This window comes from Phyllopteryx taeniolatus, chromosome 2, assembly GCF_024500385.1.
Source record: "Phyllopteryx taeniolatus isolate TA_2022b chromosome 2, UOR_Ptae_1.2, whole genome shotgun sequence".
Lineage (NCBI taxonomy): Eukaryota > Metazoa > Chordata > Actinopteri > Syngnathiformes > Syngnathidae > Phyllopteryx > Phyllopteryx taeniolatus.
In genome coordinates this window covers 36354504-36378706 of record NC_084503.1, presented here as the reverse complement: position 1 = coordinate 36378706, position 24203 = coordinate 36354504, and the positions used below count along the sequence as shown (strand labels likewise).

The 24203-nt window shown below is 41.2% G+C and overlaps 2 protein-coding genes across 4 annotated transcripts in view; one reads left to right on the top strand and one right to left on the bottom strand.

Annotated features, from left to right (window-relative positions):
- The window catches only part of elp4 (elongator acetyltransferase complex subunit 4), an 82729-nt gene extending 77705 nt beyond the window's left edge, over positions 1 to 5024 (bottom strand). Inside the window, exons 1-2 of the mRNA XM_061765998.1 lie at positions 4808 to 5024; positions 4047 to 4082 (exon numbers count right to left, since the gene is read on the bottom strand). Of these exons, the coding sequence (XP_061621982.1) occupies positions 4047 to 4082; positions 4808 to 4985 (214 nt within the window). The 5' untranslated portion in view covers positions 4986 to 5024. The remainder of the gene's footprint in view (positions 1 to 4046; positions 4083 to 4807) is intronic.
- A 3-nt stretch (positions 5025 to 5027) lies between these two features.
- immp1l (inner mitochondrial membrane peptidase subunit 1) lies at positions 5028 to 23998 on the top strand. Of its 3 annotated transcripts, none has more exons than XM_061766000.1 (7): positions 5028 to 5152; positions 13826 to 13936; positions 14035 to 14123; positions 15146 to 15272; positions 21594 to 21713; positions 22529 to 22639; positions 23669 to 23893. In XM_061766000.1, the coding sequence occupies exons 2-7, from the start codon at positions 13832 to 13834 to the stop codon at positions 23753 to 23755; spliced, it is 639 nt and encodes a 212-aa protein (XP_061621984.1). In that variant the 5' UTR covers positions 5028 to 5152; positions 13826 to 13831; the 3' UTR covers positions 23756 to 23893. The 3 variants fall into 3 exon arrangements, with proteins under 3 accessions (XP_061621984.1, XP_061621986.1, XP_061621985.1); XM_061766001.1 differs by lacking the exon at positions 5028 to 5152 and adding an exon at positions 5159 to 5315 and having other exon boundaries at positions 23669 to 23998; XM_061766002.1 differs by lacking the exon at positions 21594 to 21713 and having other exon boundaries at positions 5036 to 5152; positions 23669 to 23848.
- Positions 23999 to 24203: the final 205 nt, after the last annotated feature.

Below are 24203 nucleotides of genomic sequence, written 5' to 3'. Positions count from 1 at the left end.
TAAATGCGCAAAGCCTACAGTGAAAACAGTGAAAAAGTGGACCAATGATAATCCTTTCACCAGTTTTGATTCTCCGTTGCAGTCGGAGTTTGTCCTTTTTTGTAGCAGCACCAAACCAAATGGGATGGAAGAACACAGGACTGATTCGATGACCGCTGTGTAGAACTGCCTCAACAGCTCCTGTGGCAGGCCGTGCTTCCTCAGAAACCGTAGGAAGTACATCCTCTGGTGGGCCTTTTTGAGGATGGAGTTGATGTTGATCTCCCACTTCAGGTCCTGAGAGACTGTAATTCCCAGGAACTTGGGGGTCTCGAAGGTTGACACAAGGCAGTTGGACAGCGTGAGGGGCAGCTGTGGCGAAGGATGCCTCCTGGAGTCTTGTCTGCTTGCTAGTGATGTTAAAAAATGTTTATATTAAAATCCTCTTGGATCCTCCACATCCTGGTCATCAGCTCTTCCAGCGCTACTGATCAATGCAAACTAAAAGTAGCAGACATTCCAACAGCTTCTTCCTTCTTGACATTAACTTCTTAAACAGTTAACTTACAATTCCATTGCAACATGCTGCCAATTTTGTTGTCTTGAGTTTGTTGTCACATTTCTGTCGGGCCAATTACAAATTACTCGTGCACTCACTGTAGTCGCCTTGCCACGCTGCACTATTTGCATATCTTTTGTTGACCAATAATGGCCACTCATGTGCCCGAGTAGCGTCTGCACCATTTGCACAATCGACTGAGTAGTATCTGCAACATTTGCACCATCGACATTGTCCCAGATTATCGCACTACTCGTCACTTTAAACTGCATACATTTCTTGAAGTCTCGGCGCCCTTTGCACAATGATCATTGCACCAGAGTATTGCTCTAATAGTCATTAAAACTGCTCTCATTGCAAGAGAACTCTGCCTCTTTTTGCACAATTGTCAAAAAAATAAATAAATAAAATGTACCGGCATTACCAGATTACTAGCAACCTTTTATTGCTCAGTGACTGTTCTTCTCAATGTCTTTTTGTCTCAAAAGTATTCTCTGCCAATTGACTGACTTGCTGTACTAAAGCGGTTCCAACTACCGGAGACAAATTCCTTGTGTGTTTTTGACATACTTGGCAAAATAAAGATGATTCTGATTCTGCGCGCACACACACACCTCCTATCTTATGACACAAATTTGATGCGGCGCTAACTGGAAAAGGTTGGGCCCAAAATCAACAACTCTTCCAGCATCAAAATTCTAATCCTGCAAAATTATCCCAATTTTTAACAAATGTACCTGCAAGAAGATTACATCTTTTTTTCTGTAACTGTAATGGAATAGGTACCTTTTTTTGTATTGTCATGATATAATCACATTACCATGTATTCCGTGACTCTATTAGCCTGCATATACGCTATTATGATATCACGATAGCACCGTATGCTGTTTTTTACGATCATAGGGCTAATCTTGTCAAATCAAGCTGTCGGGGGAAGTGGGACCAGAAACGTGTCAACGCTATCAGATATGACCGTTACCATGGCGGCAACAGCAACAATAGGAAGGAGGAGGAAGTGCTAGTTTTGATTGTGGCAATATTTTCTGTCCCAATAAAAGAACAAAAAGAAGGAAAAAAAACTCTGTGGTGCCATTCCGGGGTGCTGAAGAGAGGACAGTTTGATAAAGTTCACATAAGTCTAGAGTTTGTTGTCACATTTCTGTGGGGACAATTATACATTACTCGTGCACTCACTGTAGTAGTCTCGCCATGCTGAACTATTTGCATATCTGTTGTTGACCCATACTGGCCACTCATGCCAGAGTAGCATCTAATCCATTTCCACACTAACAGATGAGTATCTGCAACACATTTGCACAATCAACATTGTCCCCAGATTATCGCACTACTTGCCACTTTAAACTGCATACACTCCTTGAAGTCTCGGCGCCCTTTGCACAATGGTCATTGCACCGGACTATTGCAATATTAGTCTTTCGAACTGCTCTAAGTGCTAGAGGACTCTGCATCTTTTTGCACAATTGTAAAAAAAATAATAATAAAAAAAAATGTACCAGCATTACCAGATAACTAGCAACCCTTTATTGCGCAGTGACTGTTTTTTGTCAATGTCTTTATGTCTCCAAAGTGTTCTCTGTCAATTGACTGTCTGTTGTCGTACTAGAGCGGCTCCAACTACCGGAGACAAATTCCTTGTGTGTTTTTTGGACATACTTGGCAAATAAAGAGGATTCTGGTTCTGATAATCAGAATCTTCTTTATTTGCCAAGTATGTCAAAAGCTAACAAGGAATTTGTCTCCAGTAGTTGGAGCCGCTCTAGTACAACAATAGACAGCCATTTGGACATAAAATACTTTTTAGCCATAAAAGCACACTATGGAGAGTCATTTATCCTCCTGCAATTTAATGGCAAGAGGGAAGAAGCTGTTGGAATGTCTGCTTGTTTCAGTTTGGTGGTGACCAGGATATGGAGGATTTTAATATATATATTTTTTAACATCACTAGCAAGCAGACAACATGTTATGTAGCTAGCTATGTTGCTAGCTAGTCCTAGCACTAACATTTGTATGTAAAAATTATGCCGCCGTTCTGTCAATTCATGCTCTATTTCGGTAAACATTGCTTGTGTTGACAACAGCGACCAAGGGAAGCGAGGCGCCGCCATAAGGCGCAATCTATTGTTCGACATCAAGGTGCTATGTTGTAGGGTTTTTGTAGCTGTGTCACACAACAGGGGAACTATATCCCAAAAAAATCAAACATGCTAGACTTTTCATTTTGGCGTCATAGGAATATCGTAGGGACAAATCGATGATCATGGATTATGTCAAACTAAAAGGAGTTTTGTCTGGAAAATCCTTTGCGATAGCAAATCGGGTCGACAACGGGGATAAACTTTTGTAGTCTGATGCAGACACTAAATTATACTTTCCCAATGCTTTACATAGCTGCATTGCCTTGCATTCACCCATCTAATTCTGCACATCTAACAAAAGCACACCCCATCAAGAACTATGCACTTCTTGATTTTAACTATCTGCATTAAACATGTTATTGTACAAGAATGTCTCAACGTCATCATTTGTTTTTCTTTGAGGAGCAATTTTCTAATTTTGAACTTTCCTCGTAATCAATTTTTACAATTATGTACTCTATTACAAAATAATACATTCCCTCCCATTTACAGAGTGTTCCTGAACGCACCTCGCGCATGCACTAGCTGCGATGTAAACATGAATATCGGCAGCGGCCGCAATTTATCGGTTGCCAAATACAGTGTACCCCTAACATATGAAGACTCATATACAGTGTTCCCTCGCCACTACGCGCTTCACGTTTTGCGGCTTCAGTGCTTCATGGGTTTTTCCAAAATATTCATAAAAAAAAAAAATACAAAAAAATTATATACAACTAAAAAAAATACAGCCATATTGCGGAAAGACGCGTTGTTTCATGTTGATGCGCGCGAGAGAAGGTTTCCGTGCATGCCAAACAAAGAGATGAGTTGACTAAGAGGCTTTGTACATGCATGTACTGTACGGGCACTCATACAAGGCACGTGATTGGTTCCCGGCGCGACATCGACCAATGAGAGCACGAGTGGATTTATCCCGTCAGCTGATTGGCGAAAAACGAGGGAACACTGTATAGTGTGTTCAGCTGGGGTTCAGTCATCATACTCAGCGTCTTCGGCAGAGAGAAAGGTCCATGTTACTACCCTTACACGTCACCGGTAAGCGCCCTGCATTTCACTATGAAATGCTACCACACTTCCGCCATTTTCCATCATTTGCGCTTACATTTTTTCTTATCAATTCAGCTTTGCCCTTTCCGCGCCAGCAAGCAAGCAGTGATGACAAAATCACATTGTCACATCTGCCAAGCACAGCGAACAATGTATGATTCGCAGTTTTGCATTTCAATGTGTTTTCTGAGCCGCAAAATGCGAATTTTGACTCATAAATAGCGATGTGAGACCGCTTAATTTGAGCCTTGATGCCCAAACACAATAATGAGTTGAGGTTAATGTGTGACAAAGGTCTCACCTATGAGAAGCACTGTTCCAACTGCTAGGCCACCACCTGTTAATTAAAAACAAACAACAAAAAAAGAGTTAAGTGTAACACAATAAAAGGCACTATAATACATTTAGATGATCTTCCTTGCAGTTTATGCATAACACAAATAGGGACATTTATTTATAGTTTAACTCCTAAAAGAAATATCTACAACATAAGAAACAACCACATTATTCAGATCATACAAGGAGATGCAAAATTAGGTTTACAGTTTTTATTACAAAAAAAATAATAAAATAAAAAATACCATTAACTAAGAACAAAGTCAAATTGCTGGCCTTTAGCATTCCTCTAATCTAGTTTCTATAGTAAAGGAAACTATAACAAAGAGGTCTATCCTGCATCATCAATATTTGTGCGTTTTTCTCTTGTGAATTCAAACGTCATCAACAGTATAACAGTTGTGGTTCAATTTAGTAAAAGTACAAGGCTGCATTTTGTATGAAATTCCATTAGGTAAGAAATTAATCACACAAGTACAACATGTTTCTGTTAAGTGTTAAATCCATGAATATTTTTTTTTTAAGGCAAGTCACCATATACACGTATGAAATGCTGTCAAACAGTCCCTGTCGTGTCCAAAAGCACTAACGGCAAGTTTTACCTATAAAATCTGACAGATTTAAGGAAAGTGATTGACTAACATCCACCTACAGCTAAAAATCAAAACACTTTATCCCGTTTTGCTAGTCCAAACTGGAACTCAAATGACATCTTTGCAGACTGACCGAGCAAATAGTCGAGCGACGTGACACCGGTCGAAACTAGAAGCTGTCCATTTTGCACCGAGAGTCTTGTACCAGGTATGCTTAATAACTTGTTCCTCGTCTTCTTTTGAAAACTCGTAGCATTCAACGGTGTACGTTCCACAGAAGGTTTACACGCACTGCTGACGGAGTCTGCCATATTGCTCTGAAGCGTGATGATGGCTTCCGTGTTTTGGAGCGCGCTGTCCAATCACAGAAGACATTGGTTGTCGCGACAAATGAGAGTCGCTCTTGTTGCGAGGTGACAGATGAAGCGCCATGATGACAAATGCCGTGTTTGAGCATTGAACCGCTCGGATTATTCAGGTGAGCGAACCAACGTTCACTTATATATCCTAGTGAATTTTCTTTCCCCCCTCTAATATAATTGTAGCCAACAACTATTGAACGTTTTATGAATTATCCTGTCATATCGCTATACCCAAGTACGACCTTGTAGGTTCATTGTACGTCTTCTGGCTATTGCTGAGTGAGTTACTACACAACCAATTTGTGTCTAAAATGTGTGGGCATCGTCCATATGGTTTGTGTTCTAATGGGTAAATTTTTTTATGTATCTGAAATGAAATTGTATACATTAACGTACCATAAGCAGATAATTACGTAGATTTACAATATCGAATTAGATTATATGGAAGTACATCTTTACAAAAACAATGTTCTGCTTTGTCATTGTAAGCAAGGAATTATGTACCAAATAATCATAGGATTGGGGGGGTCTAAATACAGTATTAGGAATACCTCTTAGTGGTAAACAACAACCTCAAATATAACATTGTTAAAAGGTTATTTTTAGCAATAGTTTGGATTAAATATATTTTCACGCTATTGTTAATGAAAAACCTATCGAGCAGAGTTCAGGTTTATGCATCTGATGGTTATCTATAAATCTGTATAGTGTGGTGGTTAGCAAATTTGGATTGTTTGGCATCAGAGGGCGACTGGTTAGCACATCTGCTTCACAGTTCAGAGATTGTGGCTTCAAATCGGGACGCCGGCCCTCCTGTGACGAGTTTACATGTTTTCCCTGTGCCTGCGTTGATTTTCTCCGGGTACTCTGGTTTCCTCCCACATTCTAGGAACATGCATGTTAGGTTAATTGATGACTCTAAACTTTACATGAGTGTGAATGGTTGTTTGTCCATATGTGCCCTGTTATTTGCTGACGACCAGTCCAGGGTTTACCCCTCTTCTCGCTCAAAGTCAGCTCAGATAGGCTTCAGCAAACACGCGACCCTTGTGAGGCTACAGAGATTGGATGGATGGATGGAGCAAGTCAATGCTCTACTGAGCACTACTATAAATGTGTTTTAATGGAACGAGTATTAATTTAGCTTTTGTATTGGATCTTATCAGATGCCGCTGATATATCTAATAATGTGTCCAATTAATGTGCAGTTTTCATTTGTACGTTTAAAATGCTCATTGAAGATAAGACTAACTACAACACTTCTTAAGGAACTTGTCATAGGTGTCATACAAGCCTAGATCAATCATTGGTGTGAGTGATAAAGTGGGTGTCCTTCGTTTAATGTCCACTTTTAACACTGATTAAGTGACAAGTGATGAGTGTAATCCTCAAGACAGCTGGAAAATAACTTCGTGTGTCAAATATAGGCCAGAGGCAGCACAAGATCACGGGATACTGTAAGGCTCCAGAGGAAACTATTGCCCAACTGCTCACTTTACAAATGCTCTCAGCATAGGCAGCCCCGCTGTTTTGACAGCAACGTTGAGATTTATACGTCCTGACAGAGGACCAAGGGAATATATCATGACTGACGACACTAGCCCCATTTGAGACAAATAAGATGCTCTGACTGACCTGCTTCTCAGGAGGAGGAAGTCCCGATTGCAGTTCAAGTTTCAGGAATATGAATATAAAGCTGAAGGAATCCCTCAAGCATCAATCAGTTGGTGAAAGCCCAAATGTTAAAATGTACTATGCATATAAAGGTACAGTGAGTCAGTGGGTGGTCAGGGCTGTAGCTCTTAGTACAATGTGGTTAAATCGACTAAGAACGTATTAATAAAAATAGAAGAACCAAATTTACATTGACAGTGAGCTATGTTTAGTATAACAGTATTATACACACACTGTGGCTTGAGATTTTTGCCAATTTAACATCTTGTGATCCAATCTTAATTTTGATATGGTGCACCTTTGACAGAAAAATACAGCAGTCATGTAACATTAGGAGGCTTTAATTTCATCATTTTAAAATCATAAACAGTACTGCTCATCCCTTTTTATTGACCTCTCCAAGGCATTTGATAGTGTGGACCACACACTGCTACATCAAAGCTTGGTGAGAGCAGGTCTGTCTCTGGAAACTGATCCTTTGGCAACTCAAGACCCTGTCAAGTGAATTCAGAGATTTGTTTCTTTGAAGACAAATGCTGAATAGTGCAAAGACTGAGAACAATGTAGTACTGATTTGTGGAGATAGCATTAAACTCTTTTTCACCATTTAAATTGTCCAGATTTTTGGGGTGAAGTATGTGCTCAAATGTCTGTAGTGTGAGACAAAGGCTGAAATACGTGTGCCGTTGTGTTTAATAAACAGTACTCATTATGCAGTAGTTATTTTACTCATGGAATATTTTTCCACATCTTCTGTGATGTGATGTCTATAATGTAATTTTTCTGATTCTCTTAAATCCCATTCATACCACTGCGGGTGTGGTGGTGAAAGCACTGCAGTCTAATTGTGCAAAAATAACAACCTTTTTCCATGTGTCATTGGTACATGTGTGTGTTTGTGTTTTTGTTAGGGTTATCCAGGACCTATATCTGATTGTACTATATAATAGCAGTAGTCATAACATGTCAGACCTTTCCTGGTTCTACTGTTTTGGTTTCTTCACTCTATCTTTGCCATTTGCCAGAAGGTTTTGTGTCTGTGGAATGGGAGATTATCATCAACATGCACCATATTTGTGTTGATAACCATGGAAGGAAACTAATATTCCAAGCACAAAAGAACATTATGTACAGATGGTACTTTTTAATTTAGTTAGAAAGTTGACCTCTCTATATAATCTAAATGGTGTCAACCCTTTAATTGACAGTGGAAACCTACATTTATTCTGTTAAATTTGGGGAAAAAGGAAATCCTCTTTGGGAAAACCCAAGTTTTGTGTTGTGGTTGGGTTATCTGTCATTCGCTAGTGTTAAAATATAGTAGTCTTTGTCAGGAGCAGGTCAAAGCAAAACATAAACACCTTTGTCACTGTGATCCAACACTAGATAAGATCTATCCGCTCTCAGCACTAGGCCAGCACCACATTTATGCTTGGGGTCAATACAATAAGGCTTAGTGGCTACTTTTTCCATTCAGTGTAATTGGCTGGGGACTCTGTCAAACCACACTTCCTTTCAGTTCATAGCAGTTGTATTCATATCACTTGGCTATTATTTGCTCTGACTTGACCCATTGATTGCAGGTTTAAACCCTCAGCTCCTCAAATAGTAGTCTCGCTCAGCTGTTTCACGGCTGTGTTGCCGTTAGCAACAATGAAAAGAGCAATATGGAGATCAGTGGCTTCAATTAAGCCTCGAATACAAGCCATACCTAGAAGAGATGGGGCTTAGACATTCAACTCTGCGACTGTGACTTTGGCATCTGTCACTCTCCGTCCAGCCAGGTGTCTGTGTCTAAATCAGCAAGATTAACTCTGATTGCACTGATAGTTGAAACAAACCCCCCTCATTGCCAAACCACCTCCCTTTTATTGTTCACATTAAGATCAAATTAAGCTTTGCGCAACAGGACTAAAGCCCCACCCTTTTCTGCCTTCTGCTGCCTAGAGGAAGACATCAGAGGTGCGATTGGTTGCCTCTCTGATGCTGCCTGCTCCTCCAGACTCCCTTCCATCTGGGATCCTCAGGGAGAAGAATATCTGACAAGGGGCTTGTAAGCCTCTTAGCCCCCCTGTTGCCTGGCTCTCTCTCAGCCCATGTTTTGCTAATTTAGTTGTGTAAGGAGTCCAGCGCTAGGCCCTTGTGTGCTGTTTGAATTGAGATTGTCTTTGTGGTTCTAATAGACTGGCCATGTATATCAATTAACACGACTCGGCCAATGGCAGTTTCGAGTCCCTGAGGATCAGTAGCTTTAATTTCTATTTCAATATTTCCTTATGGCACCAATAATGTTGAAATTAAATAGCCATTTTGATTTGCCATTTAGTATAATGGGTCACACTGAAAAGGGCATAAGTAATGCTACAAGCATGAAGTAATAGAAGTAGATTGGTTTGATTTGATCCCTGTGCCGTGACGAGGATTGTCATGAATCTTGTTAAGTTACACTTTAATAAGTACAAAAATGAAATCAAGGTAATCGTTAAGAGTAGTTTAATGTGAATGTGAAAGTGTTTGCGTAATTTCCTGAAGAAGAAAAAGGGCAATTTCAAATATGTTGATATATGGCACTTCTCTAGAGAGAGTCACTGGCTTCTGTTTTCAGACTTTTATGTTTACAATTGGGCGGCACGGCGGACGACTGGTTAGCACATCTGCCTCACAGTTCTGAGGACCGGGTTTCAGATCCGGGATCTGCCTGTGTGGACTTTGCATGTTCTTCCCTTGCCTGCGTGGGTTTGCTCCGGGCACTCCGGTTTCTTCCCACATCCCAAATACATGCATGGTAGGTGGATTTAAGACTCTTAAATTGCCCGTAGGTGTGAATGTGAGTGCGAATGGTTGTTTGTTTCTATGTGCCCTGCGATTGGCTGGCGACCAGTTAAGGGTGTACTCAGCCTCTCGCCCAAAGATAGATGGGATAGGCTCCAGCACGCCCGCGACCCGCGTGAGGATAAGCGGTACAGAAAATGGATGGATGGATAGATGTTTACAATTGTGTGAATGCTTGGTTAATTTGATGGTGACCTTAGTAGCAATGGTTAACGATCTTTTAAGAATTGAACATGTCAACTGTAAGGCTTTTTTTGTGTGATTTTTCATCCTTGGGAACTATCCCATTTTCTGAGACAAAGGGAACCATTAGACGTGTCAATGTGTATCACTTCCACTTCATTGTCACTTATGGCATAGTGACTCTCAAAATGTCAGCGCAGGTGACACACACACCTGATTTTGCTATTCACTTACTTTTGACAGCTAGGTGGATGCAGTGTAATCAACATTTATACATTTACATTTTATTCATGTATGTGTCATTTGTCTGCTTTGAGTTACTTGTGTTTCTTTGCTAATAGGATCACAGAATTAAACACACAATGAGGTGTTCTCATCGGCTGCTATTCAGCTATTCATTTGGGATTCCCCGCTTTTCTGCACTGTAGCACCGTGCCCTGACTGGAAGGCCAGTGGCCGCAGGTGGTTCTGCTGTGAGGGCTACGGTGACTTTCTTTGTTTTCCCATGAACGTGTTTAGCGTGTAATCCTGGATTAGCAGAGACTTTGTGTTATTTCACAGCTGTAAATCAGCATTCGATTAATGTCGGTGCTGACACATATGCCCTGGGTATTAGGGGGCAAGACATAGTGTGGCTTTGCTGACTCTGGGGAGTCAGAGGTAATAGATATCTAATCACGTCTCTGTGGATGTCCACCTTGTGCTGTATCCCAAAGGAGTGACTGCAGCTCACATATGCACATAATATGAACCACATAGGTAATGCTATTATTGTGTGTGCACATTCACACCACATGCGTGCACACACGGCACACACTATCAATGACAGAGGATGCCTCAGAAAACCAGGCGGCTGCATATGGACTCTCTTGATATCAACCACTGGCCGTGTGATCTTGTTATGCAAAGTCCCTTAATCCCCACCTTTGCTGAATGCACACTGGAATGGAGGAGGAGTGGTGGTGGTGGTAGGGGGGTTCACATACTGATATAAAGGCAGCTGTACGGGAGGCTGTCCACTGTAGCAAACATTTCTTATCCTCATCCTAGCAGAAGAAAGAGCTCATGTGAGATAAAAAAAATAAAATAAATTGTACCGGCATTACCAGATTACTGGCAACATTTTTTGCTCAGTGACTGTTTTTCTCAATGTCTTTATGTCTCAAAAGTATTCTCTGTCAATTGAGTGTCTGTTGTCGTACTAGAGCGGCTCCAACTACCGGAGACAAATTCCTTGTGTGTTTTTGACATACCTGGCGAAATAAAGATTATTCAGATTTTGTGCCATGAGGTGGCGGCAAGTTGACAATGGAGACAAACATTTGAACATGAAGCCTTATTGCCGACTTGTGATTCACATTAACCTTTAGTTATTTTCAAACAGTAGAATTATGAGGTGAAATGTTCTATATAGTCAAGAATGTCACACTCCTTAGGGATGAAGATCAGTAAAACAACTCTGTCAGAAGCGGCACGGCATGGCATGGGTTTCAAGCTTTACATCACCAGTTACAATGTCAGGCATCAGAAAGAGTGGTCTACCACCATGTTGCTGTTGTGCTCTCGTCTGAAGCAGTGCAAAACATGTTCTGTTGGGTAACAAATACTAATTTTTTTTCACAGTCTTTTGGACAATTTGGGTTTTAAATTCCAGGAGAACTTTGTAACTCCCGTTTTGTACAGAACAAATATTTGGTTGGCTTGTTTTATTAAGTTGGCCTATGACCCTAAACTCCCATGAAGGGGTAATCTTAATTCTGTCATTCATAATTCAGTCGCAGGCTACAGTGACCAGTTTTTTTTTTAGGACCGAGAGTCGTAGGTCCACCTTTGTCCCCCAAACTGTTCTCCTTAAGTCTTGAAACTCTGACTTCTATTACCCCGCAGTTTACATCCGTATTTATGTATTTGTTCATTTACCTGTATGTTGTGAATGTGTGTCAATAACTTTGCCACTCTCTGCTCGCTTATTTGAGCTGAAATTTATAATCAGAATTTTTCATCTCACTAAGGCATGTTGGACAATTCTGTGCTTCCAACTTTGTGGAAACCGTTTAGGAAAAGCCCTTCACTGTTCAAGCATGACTGTGCCTTATGCACCAAGTTAGAAAAAAGCATGGCAGGTTTGGTGTGGAACAGTTTGATTGGCCCTGATCTGAACTTCATATGCATTCGGGATGAAATAGAACTGTAAAATGGAGATTGTGAGTCAGGACCTTTCGTACATCATCAAGGACCTCTAATCTTGCAAATGTTCTTCTTCATGAATGGACAAAAATTCCAAAAGACCAAAATCTTGTCGAAAGTCTTCCCAGGGGCAAAGGGGAGAACAACTGTATTTCCAGGCCAGTTGTAATGTATAGGAGGGAAAATGCTTTTGCACATTTGGCCCCTTTAAATTTATTTAGTTACATCTTATGCTGATTTGCAAACACATTGGCAGTGATTGTCAGATATCCCTGGCAGGAGTACAGTCAAGCAGGAAGAATTTTGGAGGCTGGACATTTCAGAAAGGCCAGCAAATGGGCCACAGATACAGATATTGTAATAAAACAATATGGCAGAAATCTTACTAGTTGGAATGTAGTTTACATGAATGAGACAGCATTGTGTGTATGTTTTTGTGTGTGTTTGAAGATTTGAGTGGGGGTAATGGGATTACGAGTAACACCTTTGGCAGGGCTGGGAGAGCCACCTGACGCTCGGTCTGTTGGGAGCCTGGGGAGAGAGTGGGGTGGCAGTGGCCGGGGCAGGGCAAAGGAGAAATTGGGGGGTCTAATCCGTGTCCATCTTTGGGAAATCATTCCCTGAGCTCTGAGGATTTGGGGCTTTGGTTTCCGCTCTGCTTGGTGTGGTTCATAATACCCTGGGTGGGGACGAAGACAGAGGAACCAGACAGAAGGATCCAGGGTGATGGAGAAAAAAAGATTTCTTTACCCTGTGGTGTACTGGCAGGATAGTGGCCTGCGCTAAAATTGTTTGAAGACTAGACAAAGCTTAAAGCCAAGCTGTGGCCATTCTTCGCTTTTTTTATCTGTTGGTAGAGGTGGAGTGTGTGTGCACTGTGGATGACTTGTGTACAAATGGTCTTTGCCCTCTGTCCATGCAGCAGCTTGAGTAAAAGTCAATACGCTAAGTGTGACTGAGTTGTTTGCTCACAAGCTACGTATATCTTGTGCGTGTTCATGCCAGTTTTTGTAGGGCGCACTGAAGGCTCCTTGTGTTGTCTCGTGTGTCTGTGGTCCTGAGAGAAGCTGATGCCTGTTCTAAACATTGCTTGCGCTAGCAATGGTGTGACGGTGCAGAGGTGCCTTGTGTCTGCAAGTGTCACAGCTTCTGTGTTTTGTCCATCACCTGAGCTCAAGGTGTTGATTGGTCTGTCATACACTGGGTCAAAGTTCAGGGCAGTTTTGTGGTGTGAACTGGCTTCTGAGAATGAAACACCAGGGAACGTGCCATCTTAGCCAACTGTGACAACCTTGTCTACACTCCTAAGAAATTAAGCCCCAAATAGCTTGTGGCTTTAGAAAGCTGACATAAGCCTGCCGTAAATGCTACACTGACTTAGGGGCTGTTTGCACTATATCGTCTTTGAATCTAAACTGTGTTGGTTGGGTAATTTACACAACAACAAAATTTTAGAAGCTGGAAAAATGGAAGTGTTTTATTCTGACACCATTGTTTCCAGTTAAAATGAAAACGAAGAACATTTTCAGAGTTCGGCCATATTTGAGTCAATCACCCAAACAACAATGGTGAACCGCAGGGCTCGTTACGTTTTTGTTTTTTTAAGGTCCACCATTAATGTGTACATTTACTACACTATACACCAGTATCCAACTGAATCACATAACTCGCATATTTAGATGACCTTACGTCAAATTCTGTACCCTCGAGTACGACAGTGATAGGTGTTCACAACTACGGTTTTGGATAAGAACCACTGAGGACACACAGTTGATGTACATGCACATAGTGTTCTAAAACTGTCTTTACTATGTTGCTGTCATGTATATGTAACCTTTCCTCACCTCTACATTTTTTAAACCTATGATGGCTACTATATTTCATATACTGATGTTTTGTTTTTTGCTCTGTAGGTAAAGATGTTCAGCCGCGTACTTGGGAAGACCTTGGGGTTTGTGGGCTATACCATCCAGTATGGCTGCATTGCACACTGCGCCTTCGAGTACATCGGAGAGATTGTGGTGGTTTGTATAATTATAGCAATGACTGCAGATTCAATTTTTTTCTCAGATTTCATTTACTCATCATGTGCATACACATGCTAACTCTAGTTGTTTTGCAGTGCTCTGGCCCATCAATGGAGCCCACCATTGTCAACAAAGATGTTGTTTTCTCAGAGCGAATGACTCGGCATCTTTGCAAAATACAAAAGTGGGTAGCTGTCATATACTATGCATGTTTACTTTTATATAACTAGATGATATTTGTGCTCAATAGCTGTTTCAGGAACTTAATAAAAGAAAAAAAAAATCAACTATACCACAGGTGTCAAACTCAAGGCCAGATCCGGCCCGCCACATCATTTCATGTAGCCCGCGAAAGCAAATTGTGTATTAACTTCCATGATTCTTGCTAAAACCTGTACCAAAATTAATATGTATTAAAATTAATAATAACTGGGATATTGATTTTTTTGTTTGTTTGTTTGCTCCCAAACCCCTTTTTACAGCAACTCGAACAATAGTTGAAGAAACCATTCTTCTGATTTCAAAAGTAGTTTTCCATCAATTTGTTGTGTATATGTAATACTGTGAGGCGATTAATCTTATTTATGGTTTAACAGTCATAACGGCCCTTTGAGGGAAACCTTAACTACGATGTGGCTTGTGACAAAAATTAGTTTGACGCCTGAACTATACCCACGTCATATTTTGTCTGTATAATATATAACAAAAACAAAGTCCAATAGGTTTTGCTTTACTCAATGAGTACATTAGGAATATTTTTGAAACAATCTTCAACAATGACATGTCTTCCTTTCTGATCAACACTGACAAGAAATGTAAAGATCACGGTTTACAATTGCATTTGATTTTACTGATAAAAGTAATTACAATTTTGCTAATGCTTCTTATGCCACTGATGTTCAAGATGTCAACCCAGGAGGCACATTTTTAAAGATTTTCATCAATAACTATACTCATTTTATTAGATTATTACAGACGCATGAAAAAGTATGTGAACCCTTTGGAATTTCTTAAATTTCTGCCTAAATTGGTCATAAAATGTAGTCTGATCATTTTCTAAATCAGAAGAAAAAACTAAATCACAAGACCACATTTTATGACCAATTTATGGAATTCCGAAGGGTTCACATACTTTTTTTGTGATGAGGATGGTGTGATGTTGTGCATTATCTAAAAGACTTTGACTGAGTTCATATTTTCTTTCAGGGGTGATATTGTGATTGCAAAAAGCCTATTTGACCCCAATATGAATGTTTGTAAAAGGGTAATTGGATTGGAAGGTGACAAAGTCTGCATGAGTGGTCCCTCAAATCTTTTCAAGACCCAAACATATGTAAGTCTATTTACACTATGTATAAGCAACTTAATGAACTTGTGAAAATGTGTTTCACTGTAATAAGACCAAAAAGGTCTCTACATAATGAAAAACGTAACCTTTTTTTGTGCACTCCGACCTCAATAATTGTTCATTTTTTTTGATTTCACAAACTAATTTTGTGTTTCTTGGTCAAAGTATCATCTTTTGACAACAGTTATGTTTTATCAGTGAGTAGCCCAGAAAGTGAGCAGGGGCTCTGCTGGTGAAACGACTGTCATTGCTTTTCTATTACTGATCTCCCCAACGCCCACAACCCAGGCCTGCAATCTCTCTGAAGCCTGTTGGAGTTAGTGCCAGCTGAATGGTCAGAATGATGGGTGGGCGGAGGTGTGTGTGTTTGTGTATTTACATGTGTGTCCATTGTGCTATAAACCAAATATTGCATTTATGTTGCATTTATTTATTATGTTTTATGGACAAAGGGCAGTCTGCTGAATGCTTCTGGCCAGGACCAACCGTTATGTATTGTTCAGTATGTGAAATGTGAAAGAAAGAGTCATGCTGTTCTCCGAGCGTCACCTCAAGAGAATTGAAATTGTATTAAGCGACATCCCAAGCATTTTATTTTCTCAATCGCTTTCAGGTTCTGGTAATCTTCAATTTAACACCTAGTTCATAGTGTAGCTACAATGTTTAAGTTTGTTTATCAAATTTTAGCATGTGGCCTCATTGTTTATTTTGGATATTAATTTATTTTTAGTACTTATACCTACCTTGTTCATACAACAGCTTCACACCAGTTAATGCGCTCGATTCTTCAGCCACACACAGTAATAATGTTTCTTCTGAGGTGCTCAAAAAGTCTTTAGTTCGGATTCTATTGAACTCAGAATCCTGCTCCTCCTGTTGAGATGTTCTGTCTGTCTATAATGCAGCCACTCAGATATCTGAATTGAGAGACCAGAATAGAGTTAGTGTAAAGTTTTAACAATTGGGCATAATGCTAACTTTTTGTGACTGCAATTGACGTAACCGAGAAAAGGGCATTGTACATTAAAATTTGGTTTCCTTTAGGGAGACATAAAGATCATGTGCATTTTTGTGTCTGTGTGGGATGATGATGGGCATTATGGGACCTGTAAAGTTGAGTTTTACAAGGCGGTCGCTGTCATCGCCTCCTTTTCGCACAGACAGGCTGGCATGTTGTCTCCACCCTGAGAGCTCCAACTGCAGGCTAATTGCACTGTCACCTTTTTAGAAATCATCTCTGTGTCTGAGCTATTGTGTCAAAACAATGACACTTGATCCCTAATATTACTGCACACGGGGGGAGAGAGAGCGAGAGAGAGGATAGGCTGGTAAAGTGACAGAAAGATGAAATCCCCCCCACCCCCATCTCTACCCAGACAATGCTTTCTATGCACTCTAGATCGACACAGCAAGATGGTGAAAGATGAACTCTGGATGCTTGCATGTATTTAATTTGGCACCTCAATCATGTTAACAATGAGCGCAGTAATAATGTGGACATTTAACAACACGCCCACTCGTTGAGAGGAGCTTCACTTTCAGTCCTCGACAGGTACACAATGCTTCTCACCAACTCTGCCCATAGGACAGCAGGCTGGATGCTGCTTTCCATCATATCACACATGTTCCCATAGAAAAGTGACATTGTAGGTATTACTGTACTCACTATTACAAGTATGGCTCAATACACATGTTGCCATAGAAAAGTGACATTGTAGGTATTACTGTACTCACTATTACAAGTATGGCTCAATTTTCTTTGCAAAGCCAGTTTGCCATTTTTTGGGGTGTGTAAAATGAGAGCAGATTGAATAAAATAAGTTTGTGATGCTATTTGCCATAGGCAACACAAGCTGTCTATTTGTGGTCCTTGAACTGCTTACTATGTGTTTTGGTTGGGTCAGCACGTCTGTACCGTGAGTCTGGCTTCAATTGATGTTCTGGCTGACAAACTGACATGAAGACAAGCCCATCTTACCTGAACTTACAACAGAGAGAATACCTCCACTACACCGCCTGTTATAGGGTCACTCAGAGTTCACTGCTTTGAGTGCAATGTTTTAATTTCACTTTCATTTTCTGGAGCAGCGGAACGGTGGACGACTGGTTAGCACATCTGCCTCACAGTTCTGAGGACCTGGGTTAAAATCTGGCCTCACCTGTGTGGAGTATGCATGTTCCAGCGCCTGCGTGGGTTTTCTCCTGGTAATCCGGTTTCCTCCATCCCAAAAACAAGCATGGTAGGTCAATTGAAGACTCTAAATTGCCCGTAGGTGTGAATGTGAGTGTGAATAGTTGTTTATATGTACCCTGCGATTAGGGTGTAGCCCGCCTCTCTCCCGAAGATAGCTGGGATAGGCTCCAGCACGCCCGCGACTAGTGAACAGAACAAAAAAGCAAAGAAATGAGGCAAATTAAATTTTAATGTTAAATTTGTACATCAACATGTACTTCTTCTTCTTCTTCTTTTCCTTTCGGCTTGTCCCGTTAGGGGTCGCCACAGCGTGTCATCCTTTTCCATGAGAGCCTATCTCCTGCATCCTCCTCTCGAACACCAACTGCCATCATGTCTTCCCTCACGACATCCGTCAACCTTCTCTTTGGTCTTCCTCTAGCTCTCTTGCCTGGCAGTTCCATCCTCATCATCCTTCTACCAATATACTCACTCTCTCTCCTCTGGACGTGTCCAAACCATTGAAGTCTGCTCTCTCTAACTTTGTCTCCAAAACATCGAACCTTGGCTGTCCCTCTGATGAGCTCATTTCTAATTTTATCCAACCTGGTCACTCCGAGAGCGAACCTCAACATCTTCATTTCCGCCACCTCCAGCTCTGCTTCCTGTTTTCTCTTCAGTGCCACTGTCTCTAATCCGTACATCATGGCTGGCCTCACCACTGTTTTATAAACTTTGCCCTTCATCCTAGCAGAGACTCTTCTGTCACATAGCACACCTGACACCTTCCTCCACCCGTTCCAACCTGCTTGGACCCGTTTCTTCACTTCCTGACCACACTCACCATTGCTCTGGACGGTTGACCCCAAGTATTTAAAGTCCTCTACCCTTGCCATCTCTTCTCCCTGTAGCCTCATTCTTCCCCCACCACCCCTCTCATTCATGCACATATATTCTGTTTTACTTCGGCTAATCTTCATTCCTCTTCTTTCCAGTGCATGCCTCCATCTTTCTAACTGTTCCTCCAGCTGCTCCCTGCTTTCACTGCAGATCACAATGTCATCTGCAAACATCATGGTCCACGGGGATTCCAGTCTAACCTCATCTGTCAGCCTATCCATCACCACTGCAAAAAGGAAGGGGCTCAGGGCTGATCCCTGATGCAGTCCCACGTCCACCTTAAATTCTTCTGTCACACCGACAGCACACCTCACCGCTGTTCTGCTGCCCTCGTACATGTCCTGTATTATTCTAACATACTTCTCTGCCACTCCAGACTTCCGCATGCAGTACCACAGTTCCTCTCTGGGTACTCTGTCATAGGCTTTCTCTAGATCTACAAAGACACAATGTAGCTCCTTCTGACCTTCTCTGTACTTTTCCATCAACATCCTCAAGGCAAATAATGCATCTGTGGTACTCTTTCTAGGCATGAAACCATACTGTTGCTCGCAAATACTCACTTCTGTCCTGAGTCTAGCCTCCACTACTCTTTCCCATAACTTCATTGTGTGGCTCATCAACTTTATTCCTCTATAGTTGCCACAGCTCTGCACATCACCTTTGTTCTTAAAAATGGGCACCAGTACACTTTTCCTCCATTCCTCAGGCATCTTCTCACGCACTAGAATTCTATTGAACAAGCTGGTCAAAAACTCCACAGCCACCTCCCCTAGATGCTTCCATACCTCCACAGGAATGTCATCAGGACCAACTGCCTTTCCATTTTTCATTCTCTTTAATGCCTTTCTAACTTCCCCCTTACTAATCATTGCCACTTCCTGGTCCACCACACTTGCCTCTTCTACTCTCCCTTCTCATCATTTTCCTCATTCATCAACTCCTCGAAGTATTCTTTCCATCTACCTAGCACACTGCTGGCACCAGTCAACATATTTCCATCTCTATCCTTAATCACCCTAACCTGCTGCACATCCTTCCCATCTCTATCCCTCTGTCTGGCCAGCCTGTATAGATCCTTTTCTCCTTCTTTAGTGTCCAACCTGCCATACATGTCATCATATGCCTCTTGTTTTGCCTTTGCCACCTCTACCTTTGCCCTGTGTCGCATCTCAATGTATTCCTTTCGCCTCTCCTCGGTCCTCTCAGTGTCCCACTTCTTCTTAGCTAACCGTTTTCCTTGTATGATTTCCTGTACTGTGAGGTTCCACCACCAAGTCTCCTTCTCTCCTTTCCTGCCAGAAGATGCACCAAGTACTCTCCTGCCTGCTTCTCTGATCACCTTGGCTGCAGTGGTCCAGTCTTCTGGAAGCTCTTCCCGTCCACCGAGAGCCTGTATCACCTCTTCCCGAAAAGCTGCACAACACTCGTCCTGTCTCAGCTTCCACCACATGGTTCTCTTCTCTGCCTTTGTCTTCCTAATTTTCCTCCCCACCACCAGAGTCATCTTACACACCACCATCCTATGCTGTCTAGCCACACTCTCCCCGACCACTACCTTACAGTTGGTAACCTCCTTCAGATTACATCGTCTGCACAAGATGTAATCCACCTGTGTGCTTCTACCTCCGCTCTTGTAGGTCACCCTATGTTCGTGCCTCTTCTGGAAAAAAGTGTTCACTACAGCCATTTGCATCCTTGTTGCAAAGTCTACCACCATCTGTCCCTCCAAGTTCCTTTCCTGGATACCGTACTTACCCATCACTTCTTCATCACCCTTATTACCTTCACCAACATGTCCATTACAATCTGCACCAATTACGACTCTCTCTCTGTCTGGGATGCTCAGAACTACATCATCTAGCTCCTTCCAGAATTTCTCTTTCACCTCTAGTTCACATCCTACCTGTGGGGCATAGCCACTAATCACATTACACATAACACCCTCAATTTCAAATTTCAGCCTCATCACTCGATCTGATACTCTTTTCACCTCCAAGACATTCTTAGCCAACTCTTCTTTTAAAATAACCCCAACTCCATTTCTCTTCCCATCTACACCATGGTAAAATAATTTAAACCCTGCCCCTAAACTTCTAGCCTTACTGCCTTTCCACCTGATCTCCTGGACACACAATATATCAACCTTTCTCCTAATCATCATGTCAACCAACTCCCGAGATTTTCCTGTCATAGTCCCAACATTCAAAGTCCCCACATTCAGTTCTAGGCTCTGTGTTTTCCTCTTCTCTTTCTGCCGAAGAACCCGCTTTCCACCTCTTCTTCTTCTTCTTCTTTGACTTTGACTTCGACCCATAGTAGCTGGATTTCCAACAGCGCCCTGCAGGTTGACGGCGCCGGTGGCGGACGTTGTTAACCCGGGCCACGACCGATCCGGTATGGAATTACATCAACATGTACTTGAGCGGTGTAAATAATTTTTTGCCTTGTACTCTTTAAGAGACTTCCAGATTGCTTAAATTATGTTAAAATCAAAAGGATTTGCTGCGGGGGCTCAGGGGATCCCCCCCGGAACCCCCCTAAAATTTTTTTTTTTTGGGTCACCTTTTTCATGCCTTTGGTGTTTGCATGTCTGAACTATAAGCACTGAGCAAGTGTGGTAGGCATTGACCAGAAGCAGGTACCACCTAAATCACCTTAGTGAACCACTACACTATTTTTTTGGAGAAAAGAGAGTTTATAGTTCTCCCATGTCAATTCTGCAATTGAAGTGACAATCTTCTGTCAATTATGCTACATAACCATTAATTTGGCAGGTTAAGTCTGCTGAAATTGTCATTGTAACTGGTAACATTATTATGTCAGTGCAAGTGACAATAATCCAGTACCGTATATTCTTTACACTGGCCACAGATATAAATACTTTCATCTGCCTGTGAAATTTGACTGTTGTCAGAATCGCACAGTTATTTGATGTTTCCTTATGTGTCAATTATTCTGATTTTTGCTAGTATTAGAACTTAATGTCAGTGCTTTGGAAAAGTTTCCTCTCCGTGAGTTAGGTTTAGGAGTTAAGTGAAAAGACGGTTCTGGTTTGTCAGATGACAAACAGCGGCACGTCTTTTGCCTTTGCTTGGGAGCCAGCATATGTTACCATCTTAATGAGGTGTAATGGTGGGAATCCAGCATGCTGACATATGGTTCTCCGATGACTCCTTTAATGATAATCATTTGCGTCGTCGTTATTCACCGAGTTGTTTACTCCATGTTAGGTCAACATGTCAGTGGATGGAGATTATGTTGCATCATCTGTCTCAATTATGGAAAATGAAACAAAACAGACCAACCCCGTTGTTGGATGGACAATCGTAGAACTGAGTGGTGCCGATGAAGTAAGGAAATAATGCTGTCACTAAAGTACAAGCAATATCCGCATTTCTTTACCCATGCTATGATTCCAGCGCACTTTTGCCGTTATAAAGTTAGGCAACACAAAAATAGACTTGCAGCTTGTGATGCCCATTATGACAATATAATGTGTTGTTGATCCTGTCTGCACATATAGGGGGGACAGCACACTTAATTAGGGCCTTGACAAGCCTACTCTCCTAAAGTGATGAGATTAATCATAATTGGTGTCATTGTGAATTAGATCCTGCTTGGATGACCACCCCACTGGCAGGTCGGACCGCGGTGGAGACCCTTGGACGCTGCTGCTAGCTGCAGCTTAGCACTCTCTCTCTCTCGCTCTCTCTCTCGCTCTCGCTCTCTCTCTCTCTCTCTCTCACTCTATCTCTCTCGCTCTCGCACTCTTGCTCTCTCGCACTCTCTCTTTCTTTATCACTCTCGCTCTCTCTTCCCAGCTAACTCAAGCCACTCTCCTGCTTTGAGGGGCGCAGATCTCAGACAACAGACTAATGACCCCCTTTTGAAGTTTTTCTAAATCCCACTTCGACCCTGCCCGTTACCCATGACCCCTCTCCTAATACCGTACGGGGTTAAAGAGGGACAGGCAGGTTGACGTTAAGATGAGGGACTGTTCGCTGAAGCAACTCACTGAGGGATAGTTGAGGGGGTGTGTGTAGGGGGTGTGATAAAATTGCACCTTATCTCTGCAACTGATATATATATATATATATATATATATAATGTACTGTATATTCTAATCAGTTTTGCCCTCTAATTTTACGTCGGCTGTGTCTTTTAGGTGCCAAAAGGCCATGTATGGCTAGAAGGTGATAACCTTACAAACTCTACTGACTCAAGGAGCTATGGGCCAGTTCCTTATGCACTCATCCGAGGGCGTGTTTGCTTGAAGGTAACGCAGGATCATGGTGTCATATACAGTATGCTGTGTGTTGAAATGTCGTATACAGCTCTGGAAAAAATTAAGAGCCCACTGCAAAATGATAAGTTCATGCCAAAAAATCAATTAGTATAATAGCCTAATTGCCTATTTTTGAATGTTTTTTTGGAAAACGAAAACAAAAAAAAATGAAAAAATTTAACAAATAAGATGAGTCCAGTTACCTCGATTCCACCTTTGCAGATTACTATGACCTGGATGATGAAGAATCCTCACAGACATAAGGAAAAGTTATAATTTTTAGCAAGCAAGTTTGTATGTTTAATTGATATTGTGTCAGTAAATTAAAAATGACTTGGGCAATTATGCTATTAGGCTGACAAAATTTTCTTTGCGATGCAAAGAAACTGAAGTTTGTCATTTTCTGTAAATGTCTAAATGAATTTGACACAAATCCATCCTTGATTTTGAAGTCCTCTTTTTCTTTTAATTGTTTAGTCTTCCAGTGGTCTGTTTTTATTTTGTATTTTTTTTTATAGATTATAGATTTATATGTTGAAGTGTCACACTAGCTAACTTGAGTTTCATTAGAAAATTCAATATATTTATGTTTTGGTTTAGGTGTTGATACCTCCATTATTTTTTTTCATTTCATTTATATATATTTTTTTCCCAAGCCGCAATAGCCATTTTAAGCCCCTTTGAAAGACATGAGTCAGTTGGAAGTTCAAAGCAAGTGTGTCCGATTGACCAAAGCCTGGACAACATATTGTCTAGCTTTCCATTCTGCTGTGTTGTCATGTCACTGGATGTCATAGCAACCACGACCCCGGAAACAGGTCAGCCAACCTTCTGTCCATCTGATTGGACAGCGGCACTCCATTGGAGGGCCTACTGCGACAGCTGATAAAATAACAAGATCTTGTTTAAAGTCTCACACATCATTAAGTGGCATATTAGCAAATGTGTCGAACAAATTGTTAGAGTTGTAATGATAATAAGTCTCCCATTGAATGTTTTTCTTGTCTTTGCCCTAAACAGCTCTGGCCCCCAGATAGTTTTGGGACCCTCAGTGAAAGTCCAACCAGGCGGTTTGTGAAAGATCAGGATGATTGCGATTCAGATTAACTCTTCCTTTTGGATCTTACCTGACCTTCTCTCATTTTTAAATAAACCATACAGTATGTATAGAAACAAATGTGTTGTGTGTTAAGTAATTTATTTATTTATTTGTTTTTATTGGACCGGCTACTTGAATGACTGACAATCTTAACCAGGTAGTTTAATTATTTTAAACAGGTTCAACCTCAAAATTTATTTGGAGAAGACAAAGCCCTAAATAATTAATTAAATTGATGTTTACTTGTGTGACATTTATTACAATCGTGTTAAATGTGTGAAATTGGAAACCTGCATTTAGGTTCTGGTATTTTATGAAATAAAAGTAATAATAAATATTAAAGCTTTACATGAAGACAATGAACAAAAATCATCACAGAATTTATGTGCATACTCTACTTAGTATGTTAATATAAGACAGCTTTTAAAATGCATCCTACCCATATTTTGCAAACCC